The sequence below is a fragment of the Acanthochromis polyacanthus genome, chromosome 22, assembly GCF_021347895.1.
Source record: "Acanthochromis polyacanthus isolate Apoly-LR-REF ecotype Palm Island chromosome 22, KAUST_Apoly_ChrSc, whole genome shotgun sequence".
NCBI classification, from domain to species: Eukaryota; Metazoa; Chordata; class Actinopteri; family Pomacentridae; genus Acanthochromis; species Acanthochromis polyacanthus.
In genome coordinates, this window is record NC_067134.1 from 29,440,174 (window position 1) to 29,459,264 (window position 19,091).

Consider the following 19,091-nt stretch of genomic DNA (forward strand, 5'->3'; position numbering starts at 1 on the left):
TGGACCTGCAGTGAGTGTGTTCAGAGGGTAAAGTTGATCTGCATGCATGAGCACAACTCGTCTGCAGCAGCAGCTCAGCTCAGAGAAAACAGAAATCCTTCCACTCACGCTCTCACATGGCCGGGAACAAAGCCGTCCTGTTCAACTTCTGGGGAGTCGCTGTCTCCTCCAGACCTGAGTCTGTTTTCCACCAGCTGGAGAAGCTGCACAGTCTGCCGGGGTAAGAAAGCAGCCGTTATGAAACAGCTCTGCACTTTGATCTGAACTGATTAGTTTGATAGAAGTACAGACAAACTGGTAAATCAGCCGTGGCAGGAAAGGAATCTGACTGAAATGTGAAAATGTGGCAGAAGTTTGATAGAAATCTTCATAGAAATAAAACCAGTGTGTGCGCTGGTGTTATCTGAAGCAGGAAGTGACATCAGAGTGACATTTGACACATTTAAACTGTCATAACTCAGCTGCTTTAGGAAACAGCAGCACAAAGGATGTGGACTAATGAGTCTGAACAGAACAGGACTGGACTAACTTTATATTATCTAAACATATTAAACTGAGTTCCAATCCACTATCCATTCTGTCGTCAACCAGAGAGCTGTATTATTTAATCAGCAGAAACTGGATTTTTCATTTTGATGTCGTTGACTTATTTGGGTTAAAACAACTTTATGATAAAATCTGTCGTCTTGTGTTAAGTTTCCATCTTTGACACCAAACTGTCAGTTAAAAGTTATTAGTTGGATTAATTCAGTTATGATTAAATGGTGATTTTGGAATGGTAATTTGGATTAAGGTCTGATTTATTACTCTCCAACTCGACCTTGACCCAACCTGTTCAGTTACAGCAGGTTTCAACATCAGAACAAGTTGGGCCAACAGACTTCCTCAACTCTGAAAAAAATATTTATGTAAGCATACCTTCCATGACTTGTTTTGTTTGTTCAGGTGTTTAACTTACATCATGTTCCTGCATTAAATTAATAACGCCAACACGCCTGGCAGCAGCAAAGAAGAACCCAAACTATGACTGAATGTTGATCTCACCAGCTGAACTCAGACACTGTAAACCTTTCACCTCATTTCAAACACACCCTGTTCTATGCTCATGACTTTTCCCCCTTTTCAAGTTGTGCTTTGTATTTTTAGAAAGCCCAAAGAGTCAAAAATTAAGTAGTTTTCTCCCTAAAACATCACATTTGTACTTTTAGTAATCATGACAGTAATGTTTCGAGGAGAATTCCAAATAGAACAGAATAATAAATGTTTGCTGTGCAGACTCTTCTAATGTGGAGATTAGTCATGTTTCTCTGTCAGACTTGACAGTAAAATGAATATTTACTCCACCAAAGTAGGGCTGGCCCGAATAGTGGTTTCTGGTCTCCGGATATTCAGAATATCCAAATATTCGTTCCGCCCCGTAACGTCCGACGGGCAGGGTGGGAGAGGAGTGCTGGAGACGGCCCGAATATTCGGATATTCGTGTCCTGACCTACACCAAAGAACGGCAGACTTATGTGACGATCGATGTCTGTTCGCAACATCACTCAAAAACAGACGAACAGATTTGGATGAAATTTTCAAGGAAGGTCAGAAATGACACAAGGACTAAAAGATTAGATTCTGGCAGTGAAGCAGCTTATAGTCTGGATCCACGGATTTGTTAAAGATTTCTGTATCATTGCCAGATAGTGGCACGGCGACACGTAACCATGACAACCAGTGAATACTACATGATCACATTACAAATTCACCGCTGAGGACTTATCAGGACTTATCCATCAGAAATGATCCAAGGAACGACTGATTTAATTGTGGGGGTGTTTCTGAGTCCCATCAATTCCTGTCACCTGCTACATATTTAGGTCACGTGATTCGGTATCCGTACATAACGTACACATGCATTTTGCTTGTGGGTACATTTATAGTAAATGGACACATTCTATGGAGCTGTGATTTCTGCCACGAATTTTTTCAAGATTTCAGACGTCAGAGATGATACAACGACTGAGCAGCCTTGAGGAGGACTGAGCTCTGAGTGTTTTTCTTGTTTTGAGTTTGTTATTCAGACAAATAAAGACACTGAGCAGTGGACATAGACACACTGGTTTCATCAGTTATGAACTGTTAATTCAGAAATGTGAGGTGTACTGTGTGGTTTTTGTACTCAGAGGTTTTCTCAGAGATGTTGTGTCCCTGAAGGACGGCGCCATGAGGCAGGCAGAGAGAGGAGCCATGACACTTTCTCAGGTGGGTGAAGACATTCACCGTTTCCTTCAGGACTGTTAGTGGAGCTGGGCTTACTGCTGTTTGTGTGTTTGTGTGTAGATGATCCCAGCGCTGGAGGCCGAGTGTGTGAAGGAGGCTGAGATCAGGGGCGTGACTCTGCCTTCTGATTGGTCGGTCAGAGGCCTGCTGGAGCCGCTCAGAGAGGCCATGCTGGACGTCCAACCCGCCGTGCTGAAGACAGCTGCCAGTCTGCATCGCAGCGGTACACAACACCAACACAACTTCATTCACAACAACACTGACGTTACTCTACATCAGTGTGCTGCAGTTTCCCTCTGTAAACTTTAAACTCTTCTCCTCTCCCTGATGCTACCAGAGCTACTGCAGTTATGTGTCCATACTTAGACTTTCTCTCAGAGGAGCTCCAGCCTCCATAAAGTCACATCACTCCTCAGGTTTGACTGGTCCAGTTCAAGTTTCAGGTGTCCCAGGACAAGAGAAAGAAGCAGCAGTTTGTTGTGCAGCTCGTCCATAAAAACACAAAGAGTAAAAATCACAGCTTGGCTTTTAGTTCATGGAGGCGAAACAAAGACCTGAAAACATTAAGAGGAGCTGAAGATCGGTTTGTTGCTTCCAGCTGTTTAGAGTCTTTCCTCTGAGTTGATTAAAAACCTGCAGCAGCATCCACACATTATGAAAGAATAAACGACTGCAAAATCACTCATTTTTTAAAATGTGGATGATATATAATTATTGATTTTTGTAGGATTTTACTAGATATCTGTGATTAAACAAAGCAGGAAAAATAAGTAGAATTTTAAAAATATTTACCATTTTCAGTTCTTCAGATACATTACCATTTTTTCAAATACTTGGAAAAATAATTACATTTTTGTTGATTTAAATACATTTAAAATTGTGTAAGTTTACCATGAACATTGTAAAAGAACAAATTACCATTTGTAAAACTTTTTATGTGGACATTATTTACAGTTTTTGCACAATTTTTTTAGGCTAACAGCTAAACAAGTCTGACTTTTTCTGCGATTAAAATCACTGTTTGGTAAAGTACAGTATCTGAGACAGTGGTGTAGTGGTCCCTGGAGAAGTGGGTATACTCTTAATTTTCACCTTTTTTTTAATTAGTCCAGAAAAATGCCCTGTTTTAGAAACAGTGACATAGAAGACTACTCTGTTCAATTTATTCAGTCATTTCTACTTGCCCACTATTATAAAATTATCATGACTTGATTAGGAGCAGTTTGTAGTTATTACTGGATTAATGTAACATGTATTTATCATGAGGCAAACATGGTGTTTCAGTTACTTTTGAACATTTATTTAAATAAAATACTTCAAATATGAAGTTGACAGTGCATCCTTGTTCATATTTCATCATGAATAAAACTTCAATATTGTTTTAGGTCGAATCTTAAACTACCTGTCCCCATTCTTGTGTTTTTACTTACTTTAAAATCAACTACCAGCCTAGAGGTTTTCCCACATTATCCCAATCTAGCTAGCTTCAGACTTACGTTAGAATAACGTTAGCCTTTCAAAACGTTAGTCAGACTCGGCCCGACATTCAGTTTAACCCGTTGCGCTTCAGTTACGCTTCAGTGTCCCGCCCGCGGTACACTTTGAGATCTGCATAAGCAATTTGCTAAATGTCAGAAACTGCAAACGCGATTATACAAACATTATACGCCGATGGAAAGCTTAGATTCTCATGAATCCGCCGGTATAAACCACTTTCAGATGTGATTACCACAGCGGGTAATATAAACACATTTGTCCGACAAACAACGAATATTCATCCATCCGTTCTCTATACACAGCTTCAACGTACACAGCGCGACTCACATTTCCGGGTTCATTATTACACACAGATGAAAATATTCCACAAAAAACGGCCATAATCCAACCTTGGACATCCAGACGAAACAAGCCAGTAAACTATTTTGTCCAAAACATGTCTTGAAGATGGTATAAAATCCCGAATCGGTCGTTCTTGAGGAAATGCACCTCGCGATGCGCGTCCAATATTCCCTGTATTTCTCGTCATATTTTTATTTACAAATAGAATATTAGCGATTTTTTTGTACTGAAAATGACTGGAATTGACTGCAGCTTTAACCACTGGCGACAAAATATCCTCTCCTTGAAATGTGCAGTCATGTTGCCAGTAGTTTAAAACAATGATTCATTTGGAAACCACCTTAAAACTTACCTGAGAATTATATCGTCCATGAAAGTAGGTTCGCTCGATACGTGCCACTCACTTGAAAGGTGTTCATTCTGACTTTCTCGCATTTCCGCGCATCTTTCAAGCAGACCTGTCAATCAACTGGAGTGCCACAGAGGTGTTAGAAAAATTTTCCTCTGTATGACCCGCCCTACTCTGCCTCTGATTGGCTCATCCCTAAAGTTAACCAATCGAATCAGTGAAGGTAGCATGTACCAGCCAATTACAGGCAGAGGAGGGTTGTTCATGGCTTCATCATCCTTAAGGAAAAGAGGGCTACCTGACACACAGAATGATGCACACCAGGGAGCATTAGAAGTGAGTATACGCAATGCTAACTGAAAAATAAGTGGGTATACGCTGTATACCGCCATATACCCTGGACTACACCAGTGATCTGAGAGTTAAAACAGAGGAAATCTGTAAAATAACAGCACACTGCTTAAAAAAAACATGAATTCAGCTCTCTTGTCCAGATGCATTGCGGGAAAGTAGCAGGTCACCAAAAGTTGAATGTTAACCTCTGGTTTAAAGGAATACTCACAGCCGTGCTGGCCAATCACTGGTTGGATGACAGCGCCTCTGGACACGCCCCCGCCGGCCTCCTCTCGCTGCTGGGCGGCCATTTTGACCTGGTCCTCCAGTCCTGCCGTTCAGGTCACAGGGTCCCCGAGACCGCCATGTTCAGCTCCGCTCTGCATCACCTGGGAGTGACGTCACAACAGGTAAGATGACTTCTGCTGGACTCACCGCATCCTGAAAACAGGAAACGTACTTTGCTCTTCACCTGCTTTCAGGCTGTGTGGCTGGATGCAGATGATGAGGGCGTGAAGGCAGCAGAAGCAGCAGGGATGAAGGCCATCCTGGTGGAGAATCTGGACGCCGCTCTGAACAAACTGGCCGACTTCACTGGAGTTCAGGTACAGACCAGTGTGCGTGGCTGGACCACAACATGCTTCTATATGTGGAGGAAACGCTGCATTGTTCACCTGCTCTTTGTGTTTTCAGGCTGTTGGAGCAGAGAGTCCTCCACCGACCTGCAGCCCCGACCAACTGCCTCATGGATACGTCACCATCAGAGTAATGAACATTCAGTCAGCAGCTCATTAAAGCATGAAAACATGAGCCACAGCTCCAACTGTTGTCTCTGTCTCAGCCTGGTGTGACCACTCACTTCGTGGAGATGGGCTCCGGTCCACCGGTCCTGCTGTGTCACGGCTTCCCTGAGAGCTGGTACTCCTGGAGGTACCAGGTAACCTTCATGTCCGTCTCCAGGGGGTTCTGGGAAAGCTTGTGGCCCGTCAACATGTTCAGACCTTTCTCTCCTCTCTGGTAGATCCCTGCCTTGGCTGCAGCAGGGTTCAGGGTGTTGGCTCTGGACATGAAGGGATATGGAGAGTCCACAGCGCCCCCTGGTGTGTTACCCATGAACATGCATGACTTGTTGCTCCTCGTTAAACTCAGTTCTTGTCTCGTTAACTGTAATTCATGTCATTTATGTACTTCCAGACATACAGGAATATTCTCAGGAGCAGCTTTGTAAGGTACAAACTCACCAACACACTACAGCAGGAAAATATACACTACCAGTCTAAAGTTTTAAAATACCCCAATTTTTCCATGTTTTAATTGTAAATTCTGCATGTTCATGTCTCATCGTTATCTGAAATGAAAGCACCGAACAAAGAAACAAATGAAGTTTTAAAAAAATCGATTTAGAACTCAAAATGTATTCTAAACTTGCCCAGCAAAGCCTCTTTTTCTGATTCTGACATCATAGCAACGACTTTCTGCTACAACTCCATCTGTCAAACCTGCAGCTCCAAGTCTTCTCTCCACAGTTAAACTCAGACTTTTACTACGACCACTATGAAGCTGATTGAAGCTGTCATCCTGTGAGCTCCTGTCACCAAGCTGGTGACTCTCAGAAACTTATCTTCTGGTTCTGTTGTGTCTTTGGGTCTTTCAGACTTCTTCCAGTCAGAGTTTGTCCAATTTCTGAGCCTTTTGATGGTGAACAAAACTGGACTCACTGACACCCTGACTTTCTTCATAGTTTCTCTGCAGTAAAGATCTACATTTTAGGTGTTCTGATGGTCTGTCTCTCTTCTATTGTTAATTACCTTTTCCTCTCCATTTTGACAGCAACACACTACTTTCTGCAGTACTTCCTGTCCTAATAATGTTCTGGAGGGTTCCACGGTGGATTCCAGCTCTACTTTCTGCAGACAGAGGGGGCTGGAAGTAATCTAGAAAAGTTGTGACACCTGTAGGATTTGGTAGCTCCAACTTTCAAGACTTCATCAACCTCCATTACTGCAGAAAAGCTATAAGTTGTAAACCCATTTCTGTTTCCTGAAAAAGGCCGTTTTGTATAATTCTGAAATGTTCATTATTGTTCAGTTTTAGGTAACCTGACCTTTATTAACCTCTGGAAGTTCACTGCTTACCTTTGGACCATTTCAATCTGTTCATTGGACTTTTTGAATTTCAATAAAAAAACTGGAAAAATTGGGGCGTTCTAAGACTTTGGACCGGCAGTGAATATTCACATCATGTGTTCTTTAATTATATCTACACAACATAAATCATAAGCTTCTCTTTCTTTCAGGATTTAATCATATTTTTGGATAAAATGGTGAGTACTAAATAATCACAGTATGCCAATAAACCCTCTGGCTGTTCATGAGTCCTTTTTGTCAGTTTTCTTCACTGTGAGCTCATTTTCACTGCAATATGAAGTCCTGCACCTCAGAGGAAAGATAAAGATGAAAATAAACTTTGATCAGTCATTAGAGAAATTCACACCAGGATGAATCACAAACAACCAGGGCTTAGGGTTTAGAGAATTCAAAAATGTCTTTTTTGATGAAATACAAAGACTGTCACAACATCCAGTCCAACTTCTTGATCAAGTTCTAATGAATAGTGTCATTTTGGTGATTTTTTTGAAAAACAGCAGCTTTATTTCAAACCTGTTTTCAGGTTTTGGGGTTTAGACAGTTATTATAGTTGAATACATCAGACTCTCCTTTGTCCAGTCGATCCCACAGGTCACCCTGGTGGGTCATGACTGGGGCGGCGCCCTGGTGTGGTCGATGGCCCAGTACTTCCCAGAGAGAGTCAGGTGAACACACACAACAAACTGATCCAGGGAGGCTCCCCAGATGCTTTATTTTCAACTAAAATGTGTTTTTTCCTCCATATGAAGGGCTGTGGCATCTCTGAACACTCCTCTGTTCAAGGTGGATCCTAAAGTTTCTCCTTTCGAGAGGCTGAACGCTCTTCCTGTATTTGACTACCAGAACTATTTCCAGAAACCAGTAAGTCTCAAAGTTGCATGTAAGAATGTCTTTATTAAGCATGTCCCAAAGGTTCATTCTCCCTACTGGACAACATGTTTTGGGTTCCACCTGCTTGATCAGGTGCTGTTTGATCAAACTGTCAGGAACCAGTCGATAAATTTCTTGCTTGACCACAATGCGTTACACTCACCACACTTTGGATACGTTACCATGGCCAAGCAAAGGGTGGAAACGCTCCTATATTTCAGAAATGCAGGAAAAACTGGTCAGCAGGTCACTCAAAGCCATGGCAAAAGTCTCCTCTGGGTGCAGAAGTTGTAGTAAAGGTCCAACAAAGGAGGATCCTTCAAAGAATCGCCTCGTTCACAACGTCCATCTGGACTAACTGAATCCAAGGATCTGATGAGAAAGGCTGGGGGTATACGTCATGCTGGTGACACAGTCAGAGGCTAAAAATCTTGGAGAAGATATTTTAAGAGCTCTGTGCATTGTTTCTTAACAGAAACATTGGGGCTGAAAGCTTACAAGAGGCAACATACCCCACGACAAACCAAACTGCAGGAGAAGAGACTGGCTTTACAAAGAAGTCCAGAACTCTGACTCCAACAGACTGGAAGGACTGGATCTTCTCTGGTGAATGTCCTCTCTACTGATTTCAGACACCCAACAGCCAAAACCATCGTATCTATACAGATGCTGGTGGAAAAGTAACATCTTCTGAGCAGTGAAATTCAGTGCCTTTAGTATGATTTGAGGGCTATGTCTGCTTTAGGTTTCTCAGAGGTGCTCATCGTGCCTCAAGGTTCCACTTTTAATGCACAATATTAGACCAACAACATCTGAGAAAAGGTTCTACTTCTTGTTCTGTCCAGAAGGAAAAAATTGTGGCCTGTGACTGAATAGAAAATGTTTAACAGATGTTCAGAATTGGTATTTATGGAAGATGGTGGGCCTGCTCACACTGCTGCAAGACTCAATGATGGAGTTTGGAGCTTCTGCCTGTCTTTAAGGAGGAATGACCTCAACACAGCTGAGAACTGCTGGGAATCCTGAACAGTCACATCTTTACCAGTCCACCACCGACCACCATGAATCGGCTCTAGTGGGGGAAGACAGAACCATGCACACTCTGGAACCTCGTATGTTCAATGCCTGAAAGATTCAAAAGACTCAAAGCTGTGATCAAAGTGAAAGGATAAAATACTGGTTATTGAATAAATTGATTATATTGGATGTGTGAGTTTTGTTTTTCTGGGGAGAACAAACTTTTGGGACACGGTGTAGTTAGTTTAGTTTTTGTCTGTCTGAGAAACAAAGTCAGACTGAAGCTTGTTTGTTCCAGGGTGTAGCAGAGGCCGAGCTGGAGAAGGATCTGGAGAGAACATTCAAGATTTTCTTTTCCAGCAGCAGTGAAGAGGTGAGTTGATGCACACACAACTGTGACAGTGCAGAAAATCCACCTTCTCCTTCATCACAAAGGTTTGTGTCTCCTCAGGCCAGTCGTCCTGCTGTCAGCACTGCAGGAGTCTGTGCTCGAGGTGAGGAGATTTCCAGCTAAATGTGGATGATTTCACTGCTTCCATGAACAGAGCTCATGCAGTGTTTGTGTTGTGCGACAGGCGGTCTGTTTGTGGGTCTGCCGGAGCAGATCCCCAGGAGCTCCATGCTGACGGAGGCTGACCTGCAGTACTACGTCAGCCAGTACAAAGAGAGAGGCTTCAGGTCCACACATTCACCACAAACTACAACGCAACATCCATCCATCCATCCATTTTCTTCTGCTTATCCGGGGTCAGGTCGCGGAGGCAGCAGGCGAAGCAGGTCGTTCCAGACGTCACCTCCCCCTAGCAACGCTTCCCAGCTCTTCCTGGGGGATCCCGAGGCATTCCCAGGCCAGATGAGATATATAATCCCTCCAGCGAATTCTGGGTCTACCCCGGGGTCTCCTCCTAGACGGACGTGCTTGGAAAACCTCCAAAGGAAGTCTCCCTGGAGGCATCCGAATCAGATGGCCAAACCACCTCAACTGGCTCCTTTCAATGTGAAGGAGCAGCGGCTCTACTCCGAGCTCCCTCCGGATGTCTGAGCTCCTCACCCTATCTCTAAGGCTGAGTCCAGCCACGCTACGGAGGAAGCTCATTTCGGCCGCTTGTATCTGCGATCTTCTTCTTTCGGTCACGACCCAAAGGTCCTGACCATAGGTGAGGGTTGGAACGGAGATGGACTGGTAAATCGAGAGCTTCGCTTTACGGCTCAGCTCCCTCTTGACCACGACAGTTCGGTACAACATCCGCTTTACTGCTGACGCCGCACCAATCCGCCTGTCCATCTCTCGTTCCATTTTCCCATCACTTGTGAAAAAGATCCCGAGATACTTGAACTCCTTCGCTTGGGGAAGAAACTCACCCCAAACCCGGAGGGAGCAATCCACCGGTTTCCGGCAGAGAACCATGGCCTCGGACTTGGAGGTGCTGATCCGCATCCCTGCCGCTTCACACTCGGCTGCAAATCACTCCAGTGCGTGCTGGAGGTCATGGTCTGAGGACGCCAACAAAATCACATCATCCGCAAAAAGCAGAGATGCGATCCTGAGGCCCCCAAACCAAAAACCCTCCCCAGCACGACTGCGCCTTGAAATCCTGTCCCTGAAAACCACAAACAGGATTGGAGAAAAGGGGCAGCCCTAGCGGAGTCCAACACCCACCGGAAACGTGTCTGACTTAGTGCCGAGTATGCAGACACAGCTCTCATTTTGGTCGTACAGGGACCAAACGGCTCGTAGCAACGAGCACGGGACCCCATACTCCCACAGTGCCCGCCACAAAGCCCCTCGGGGGACACGGTCATAGGTCTTCTCCAGATCCACAAAACACATGTAGATTGGCAGGTCATACTCCCATGACCCCCTCAGCAGCTCCGCAAGGGTAAAGAGCTGGTCCGCTGTTCCACGACCGGGACGGAATCCGCATTGCTCCTCCTGAATCCGAGGTTTGACTATCGATCGTATCCTCCCTTCCAGCACCCGAGAGTAAACTTTCCCGGGGAGGCTGAGAAGTGTGATACCGCGGTCGTTGGCACACACTCTCCGGTCCCCCATTTTGAAAACAGGGACCACCACCCCGGTCTGCCACTCCACAGGTACTGTAGCCGATGCCCACGCGACATTGTATGGACATGTCAACCAAGACAGTCCTACAATGTCCAGAGCCTTCAACGTCTCAGGGCGAATCTCGTCCACACCTGGCGCCTTGCCACCGAGGAGCTTCTTAACTACCTCGGCGACCTCTGCCATGGATATGGATGAAGATCACCCCCGAGTCTTCAGGCTCTGCCTCCTCCATAAAGGACGTGTTTACCGGGTTCAGGAGTTCCTCGAAGTGCTCTTTCCACCGCTCGACGATATCCCCAGTACTGGTCAACAGTTCTCCACTCCGACTGTACACAGCCTGAGCGAAGCCCTGCCTCCCCTTCCTGAGGTGTCGAATGGTTTGCCAGAACTTCCCCGAGGCCGACCGAAAGTCCTTCTCCATGGCCTCCTCGAACTCCTCCCACACCTGAGTTTTAGCTTCCACAACCGCCACAGCTGCCGCCCTTTTGGCCAGCTTGTACCTGTCAGCTGCTTCAGGAGACCCCCGAGCCAACCAGGCTCGAAAAGTCTCCTTTTTCAGCCTGACGGCCTCCCTCACCGCTGGTGTCCACCAGCAGGTCTTTGGATTGCCACCGCAACAGGCACCAGTGACCTTCAGACCACAGCTCCTAGCGGCTGCTTCTGCAATGGAGGCTTTGAACATGGACCACTCAGAATGCATGTCCCCAACCTCCCCCAGGATGCGGGAGAAACTCTTCCAGAGGTGGGACTTGAAAACCCTATGGACAGGTTCCTCCGCCAGATGTTCCCAGCTCACCCGCACTACACGTTTGGGTTTACTAGGTCTGTCCGGCAGTCTTCCCCGCCATCGGATCCAACTCACCACCAGGTGGTGATCAGTTGACAGCTCTGCACCTCTCTTCACCCGAGTGTCCAACACATGCAGCCGCAGGTCTGACGATATGACGATAAAGTCGATCATCTACCTTTGGCCTAAGGTGCTCTGGTACCAAGTACACTTATGAGCAACCTTATGCTCGAACATGGTGTTTGTTATGAACAATCTATGACTAACACAGAAGTCCAATAACAAAACACCACTCGGGTTCAGATCGGGCAGGCTGTTCCTCCCAATCACCCCCCTCCAGGTTTCTCCATTGTTGCCCACGTGAGCGTTGAAGTCTCCCAGGAGAACAATGGAATCCCCGGGCAGTACCCCTTCCAGGACACCACCCAGAGACTCCAAGAAGGCCGAATACTCCGAACTGCTGTTCGGCGCATAAGCACAGACAACAGTCAGAGTTTTCTCCTCTGCAACACGAAGTCGCAAAGAGGCGACCCTCTCGTTCTCCAGGGAGAACTTCAACAAAGTGGCGCTCAGTCGGGGGCTTGTGAGTATCCCCACGCCCGTCCGGCGCGTCTCACTTTGGACAACTCCGGAGTAGGAGAGAGTCCAACCCCTCTCCAGGATTCTGCTTCCAGAACCCTTGCTGTGCGTCGAGGTGAGCCCAACTATATGTAGCCGGTATCATTCCACCTACCGCACCAGCTAAGGTTCCTTCCCCGCCAGTGAGGTGACGTTCCACGTCCCCAGAGCTAGTCTACGCCACCGGGGGTGGCACGCCCAGGCGCCCGCTCCTGCCTACTGCCCGGTGGACATAGCACCTGACCACAACTTCCTGCCCTGTAGGTGGTGTGCCTACTGGGTGGTGGGCCTACTGGGCGATGGCCCCGTGTTACTTCTTCGGACTTTGGCCGACCGAGCCCCACGGGACCCCATGGCTCGGCCACCAGACGCTCTTCTACGAGCTCCCCCCCCCAGGCCTGGCTCCAGGGGAAGGCCCTGGTCTCCCTAACCTGGGCGAGGTAGCGGCTTCACCATTTTCTGTTTTCATCGAGGTCTTCTGAATTGCTCTTAGTCTGGTCTCTCACCCAGGACCAGTTTGCCTTGGGAGACCCTACCAGGGGCTTATGTCCTGGACAACAAAGCTCCCAGGATCACTGAGACACTCAAACCCCTCCACCGTGATAAGGTGGCGATTCGACGGGGGGACAACACAACATGAAGCTCAATAACATTAATCAGTAGCTGGTTTTCTTCACGGAGACTAGATAATGTAAAGACAACATGATGACTGAAGTGCTTCAAATGTTTAGTTCCACTTTGGAGACAAGTGAATCCATTAATTCCCCCCCAAAAATATTCAATGCAGCTTTTTTTTTTTTTAACTTTTTGTGACACTCAACTAAAATGAGTAGGTTTTTGACTGCTGGTTGGACAAAACCAGACATTAAATTCTGCTGCCTCAGGCTTTAAGAAACTGATATTTGAGCATTAAGCTGATTAAATAAGTTTACACTTCTGATCAATCAGATAAACTCCAGTCAGTCACTAATCCTCCTGTGCTTCATTTAACAGGAGACCCTTGAACTGGTATCGAAACCGTGAGGAGACCTGGAAGTGGATGTGCTCCCGACCCTTTGGGAAGGTTTGTCAGCGTGTTTCTATTTGACTGAAAAAAGCCAAACATGCATGAAAACTGAAACCTGAGAACTCATGGAGGCATTTCTGAATTGAATATCCTTTATTAGTCCCACAAGGGGAAATTTGCAGCATCACAGCAGCAAAGTGACAGTTAAAAAAAACAAGAAAACACAAATATATTGTAAAGAGGTGAAGTACACACATTATACAGCTGCATGCCCAATGATTCAACCCCTCTGATGATTTTGTTATTCTGACAAAATGAGCGACATTCCAACTGCAGGTGATTACTCCTGTAAGAGTGGTAATGTGTGCCGTGTTTAGAAAAAAAAAAAAAGAGTACAGTCCTGATTGAAAAAGAGTTTTGCAATGGTTTCATTCCATGGAGAACCAAGAATACTCATTATACCATGGGGCTGAATAATTCTGCATGCAACTGTATATACAATATAAATATGAAAAACATAAGAACACAAAGATACTAAGACATCCATTTAAGTATTTTTACACAGACGAATTGCACTTTTTGGTCTGTTACACATGACAGTTTGCTAGCTGTCAGTGTGTTTATGGTCTGTTGGGAGCTGATTCTGGAGTGTGATACCAGCAGGAAGTGAGGCTCCGTGGTGACGTTCCTTCACACATGTGGGCTGATCAGTCTGTCACTGAAGGAGATGTGGGTGAGGGTGGGAGAACCTGTCCAGCAGGGATGTCAGCTTGGTTAACATCCTCCTTTCTGGGTCCAGGGGGCTCTCCAGGACAGAGCTGACTTTCTTGATCAGTCAATCAAGTTTCCTTTTGTCAGCAGCAGAGATGCTGCTGCTGCAGCAGACCACTCCATAGAAGATGACTGATGCCACCAGAGTCATAAAAGTCTTCAGGAGTTCCCCCTGCATTCCTCTGACATCAGTCCACAAAGTCCTGGTTCAGTTCTCTGTTCCCCCGATCATCATCATCTGAGATGAGACCACCGATCGTTGAGTCATCAGAGAACTTCTGCTGATGATATCTGTTGAGTGGTCCATGGAGTCTGCAGTGTTTGAGGTGAAGAGGAATAGAACCAGGACAGTTCCCTGAGGAGCCCCTGTGCTGCAGACCACCATGTCAGACTCACATTTTAGCCACATATAAGTGGATCATTTGCTGCAGAATCTCAGGAAAACATCCAACCCTGTTAAACTGCTTCTGATTTTGGGCTTCTGCTGAAATCAGGAATCTTTAAAAATCTCCTAAACACATTTTTATTCTGAATTTTCTCTGTTTTGTTGCTTTAGCTGCTGATGCCGGCGCTGATGGTGACGGCAGGTAAAGACAGAATTCTGCTGCCACAGTTGTCGAAGGGAATGGAGGACTTGGTAAGAGGAACATCAATTCTTATAATCAATTCAGTGATTCTAGGTGATTGGACATGAATGTGAATGCTGTTACTGACTGACTGCAGATCCCCAACCTGAGCAGAGGACACATCGAACAGTGTTCACACTGGACTCAGGTGGAAAAACCAGCAGAGACCAACAACATCCTGATTTCATGGCTGAAAGAGACACACCTGAAGGCTGGAGGGGTTACCATGGCACCCAAACTGTAAGGAAGGAAAGAAGAAGAACGAAGGAAACGGCCTGATGATTCATTCTGTCAAACTAAAGTTTACTTAAGTTAGAAATCAACAGTTGAAGCAGAATTCTGCAGCGACTGAACAAAAATGAACTGAATGAAGAAAGAGTGAATAAACAGAAAGAATGAGTGAAAATAAAACCATCAGGAGAGGACAGAAATGTTGAACAGGATCAAATCAGCTGAGAGAAAAACAGTAGAAATGTCACATTACACATGTTCTCCTAAAACTGACACTAAATAACTCCATCTGCACAAAAACTTTATCTCTGATTATCAACAGTGTGATTAAAAATATCATTTATCTGTAAATCAAGTTTTCTTCTAATAAAGTCAACATCTGATGAACATCTGGTGAATTCTGATCATTTGGACGAAGGAGGGAGGAAAAGGAAAAGAAGGAAGGATGGAAACAAGGATGAAAGGAAGGAAAGAAGAAGGAAAGGAAAGATTGAAGGAAGGAAGGAATCAAGGGGATGGGAAGGAAGAAAACAAGGAGGAAAGGAGGCAGGAAAGAAGGAAGGAAGGGAAGAAAGATGGAAAGAAGGAATGACTAAGGAAGGAAGGGAAAGAAATGGGCAGAGGAAAACAAGGAGGGAAGGAGACAGGAAAGGAAAGCAAGAAGGAAGGATGGAAGCAATGAAAACATGAGTGAGAAGACAAGGACGGATAAAGAAATGAGAAGGAAAGGAATGAAACTGAGAAAAGCAAAGAGGGATGAAATGAAGGAAGGAAGGAAGGAAGGAAGGACGTGATGAAAAATGAGGGACATGGTAGGGAAGGATAAAGAAGAGAGAAGGAAAGGAATGAAAAGAGAAATGTAAGGAAAGAAAGAAAGAAAAAAGAAAGAAGGGGACGGAAGGAGGAAAACAAGGAGGGATGGAGTCAGAAAAGGAAAGAAAGAAGGAAGGAAAAAGAACAAGGGAACAAAGGAAGGAAGGAAAGCAAAAGAAGGATGGAAAAGAGGAAAAAGGAAGGAGGGAGGGATGGAATGAATGAAGGGTATAAAGAAGGAGGGAAGTGAGGCTGGAAGGATGATTGAGGAAGTCTTGCTGGTGTCTGAGGTTTCTGGAGCTCCAGCTCTCCGGAATAAACACGGAATAATCTGGAAATATGAACACACCCCTTTTTCTGTGTCTTTCTTATTTTATAGCTGCATTAATGTAAATATATTTTTAATTTGTCATTCTAAAATGCAGCTGAGATGTCTGCACTTTTGTTGTCGCTTAACTTGAAGTTTTCAGTATAAAAAGCTGTAATAACGTCATTAAAGTGTCTTGTGTTGTTTCAGTCTTGCACCAGCCTCCAGACTGTGTTCAGGGTGTGTGTCTCCAGAAAAAGTGGGCGGACCTGCAGTGAGTGTGTTCAGAGGGTAAAGTTGATCTGCATGCATGAGCACAACTCGTCTGCAGCAGCAGCTCAGCTCAGAGAAAACAGAAATCCTTCCACTCACGCTCTCACATGGCCGGGAACAAAGCCGTCCTGTTCAACTTCTGGGGAGTCACTGTCTCCTCCAGACCTGAATCTGTTTTCCACCAGCTGGAGAAGCTGCACAGCCTGCCGGGGTAAGAAAGCAGCCGTTATGAAACAGCTCTGCACTTTGATCTGAACTGATTAGTTTGATAAAAGTACAGACAAACTGGTAAATCAGCCGTGGCAGGAAAGGAATCTGACTGAAATGTGAAAATGTGGAAGAAGTTTGATAGAAATGTTTTTAGAAGTAAAACCAGTGTGTGTGCTGGTTTTATCTGAAGCTAGAAATCACAGCATCAGTGTGACATTTGACACATTTAACCTGCAGTGACTCAGCTGCTTTAGAAAACAGCTGAGTCACGATGGATGGGCTGCAGGAAAGTTTCTCAAATAGTGGGGTGAGTCTACTTTGAACCAATCAGCTGAACTGTTGTTTTACCGTCGGCCTGTTTTTTGCGGAGTACAAACTGCGCTGGTTGTTGTACGAGTCTGTGTCCACAGACTGCAGAATAAAGATTAGAATACAGATCGGACTCCCAGTATCATTAACGCGCAGCTGGAACACTGGCGTGCTTGATGACATCACCACCTCGCCTCATACACTCTGATTATTTTTACCAGGGGGGTGAAACGTGCGGCCTGCGGTCCAAAACCGGCCCGTCAGAGGGTCCATTTCGGTCCACGGGAAGACTTTAGAAAGAATAAAAATTACAGAGAAGACATTCACTGTAGATCTGTGGTCTTTCTCTGGGGGTGGGGGGTTGGTGGGGAATATTCGGATACCAAAATTAATATCTGGATACCGCTGTAGCGAACGAATATTCAGATATTCGGGTCCAGCCCTAAAGTTGTTTTGATCATAAAGTAAAATACTACATTGCTCTTTGTTCTCTTGTCGCTTTGTGTCTTATTTTTGTTGTTTGTTTTTTTGTCGTTTGTCTCATGTTTTTGTCGCCTTCTCGCTTTTGTCATTTTGTTTCTTGTATTTGTCATTTTCTGTTTTCTTTTTGTAATACTTTGTCTTATTTTTAATGACTAATACCAGATTATTCAGTCCCACATACCTGAGACTGAATGTTTTGGAGATAAACTGATCAGTCAGTTTTAGGGTATTAATAATCAACTGCATAATAATACTGCTGATACTGAGCTTGTTTTCCTGGAGAATTTTGAGGTTGTTCATGATATTTTGTAAAAAATATGATTCATTAAATGTGAAGATTTTCAGAATGTACTTTTTGTACTAAAACAAAGGAGAAAGTTGGAGTTGTGGTTATTTATAGGTTATTATGCTGTGATTTTACTGATCACTGGAGATGAAACTGAACGTGGAACCTGAACTAAGATGAGTTTGACTCCACTGATATACAGGATTATTTCACACTTTCATATTCCCATTTATAATATATGTGTATATATATATATATATATATATATATATAGATAGATAGATAGATAGATATAAACTTTGTATATGTACAAAGTTTTTTTGGGGGGGTAATAAAGGATATTTTATTCGCACACTCTGCTCTCTGCTCATGACTTTTCCCCTTTTCAAGTTGTGCTTTGTATAATAACTAGTTTTCTCCCTAAATGACTTCACTGACACCAGTCTTTATTTTGGACACACCTTCCTGTTTAATCTGGAGAAACAATTCAGGTTCTACCTCATGAAGCTCCTCCAGAGAACAACAAGAGTGTTGAAAGCAGTGATCAAAGAATCTAAAACATGTTTTGACTTATTTCACTCTTTTTTTGCTTCCCACATAGTTCCACATGTGTTCATTCATAGTTCTGATGTCCTCAGTGAGAATCTACAATAGAAACAGTCATGAAAACAAAGATCAAATGAGAAAGTGTATCCAAACTAAAGACTGCTGGTGTAGCATCCTAAATATCATATTTGTCCTTTTACAGTCATATTTTGAGGAGGAATTCCAAACAGAATAGAATAATATAAATGTTTGCTGGTTCCTCTAATGTGGAGATTGGTCACATTTCTCTGTCAAACTTTACACAAAACTGAATATTTTTCAAATAAAAATTGAGCAGTGGAAATACACACACTGGTTTCATCAGTTATGAACTGTTAATTCAGAAATGTGAGGTGTACTGTGTGGTTTTTGTACTCAGAGGTTTTCTCAGAGATGTTGTGTCCCTGAAGGACGGCGCCATGAGGCAGGCAGAGAGAGGAGCCATGACACTTTCTCAGGTGGGTGAAGACATTCACCGTTTCCTTCAGGACTGTTAGTGGAGCTGGGCTTACTGCTGTTTGTGTGTTTGTGTGTAGATGATCCCAGCGCTGGAGGCCGAGTGTGTGAAGGAGGCTGAGATCAGGGGCGTGACTCTGCCTTCTGATTGGTCGGTCAGAGGCCTGCTGGAGCCGCTCAGAGAGGCCATGCTGGACGTCCAACCCGCCGTGCTGAAGACAGCTGCCAGTCTGCATCGCAGCGGTACACAACACCAACACAACTTCATTCACAACAACACTGACGTTACTCTACATCAGTGTGCTGCAGTTTCCCTCTGTAAACTTTAAACTCTTCTCCTCTCCCTGATGCTACCAGAGCTACTGCAGTTATGTGTCCATACTTAGACTTTCTCTCAGAGGAGCTCCAGCCTCCATAAAGTCACATCACTCCTCAGGTTTGACTG

General features: G+C 44.6%; 2 protein-coding genes across 13 annotated transcripts in view; one reads left to right on the forward strand and one right to left on the reverse strand.

The window, feature by feature from the left end:
* LOC110970971 (uncharacterized) overlaps positions 1-19,091 on the reverse strand; it is a 162,413-nt gene that overhangs the window by 27,646 nt on the left and 115,676 nt on the right. The gene's annotated exons all lie outside the window — the stretch shown is intronic.
* ephx2 (epoxide hydrolase 2, cytoplasmic) overlaps positions 1-19,091 on the forward strand; it is a 27,600-nt gene continuing 8,509 nt past the window's right edge. The window contains exons 1-18 of one of the 3 annotated variants that reach the window (XM_051942116.1): positions 1-220; positions 2,169-2,247; positions 2,326-2,488; positions 5,006-5,196; positions 5,269-5,391; positions 5,480-5,551; positions 5,628-5,723; positions 5,808-5,886; positions 5,981-6,015; positions 7,083-7,109; positions 7,513-7,598; positions 7,683-7,794; positions 9,119-9,193; positions 9,272-9,314; positions 9,396-9,498; positions 13,284-13,353; positions 14,624-14,704; positions 14,791-15,311. In XM_051942116.1, coding sequence (XP_051798076.1) covers positions 117-220; positions 2,169-2,247; positions 2,326-2,488; positions 5,006-5,196; positions 5,269-5,391; positions 5,480-5,551; positions 5,628-5,723; positions 5,808-5,886; positions 5,981-6,015; positions 7,083-7,109; positions 7,513-7,598; positions 7,683-7,794; positions 9,119-9,193; positions 9,272-9,314; positions 9,396-9,498; positions 13,284-13,353; positions 14,624-14,704; positions 14,791-14,937 — 1,686 coding nt within the window. In that variant the 5' untranslated portion in view covers positions 1-116 and the 3' untranslated portion in view covers positions 14,938-15,311. Of the gene's footprint in view, positions 221-2,168; positions 2,248-2,325; positions 2,489-5,005; positions 5,197-5,268; positions 5,392-5,479; positions 5,552-5,627; positions 5,724-5,807; positions 5,887-5,980; positions 6,016-7,082; positions 7,110-7,512; positions 7,599-7,682; positions 7,795-9,118; positions 9,194-9,271; positions 9,315-9,395; positions 9,499-13,283; positions 13,354-14,623; positions 14,705-14,790; positions 15,312-16,322; positions 16,529-18,569; positions 18,649-18,726; positions 18,890-19,091 lie in introns of those variants that run through there. The other 2 variants (XM_051942117.1, XM_051942115.1) reach the window with 2 other exon arrangements.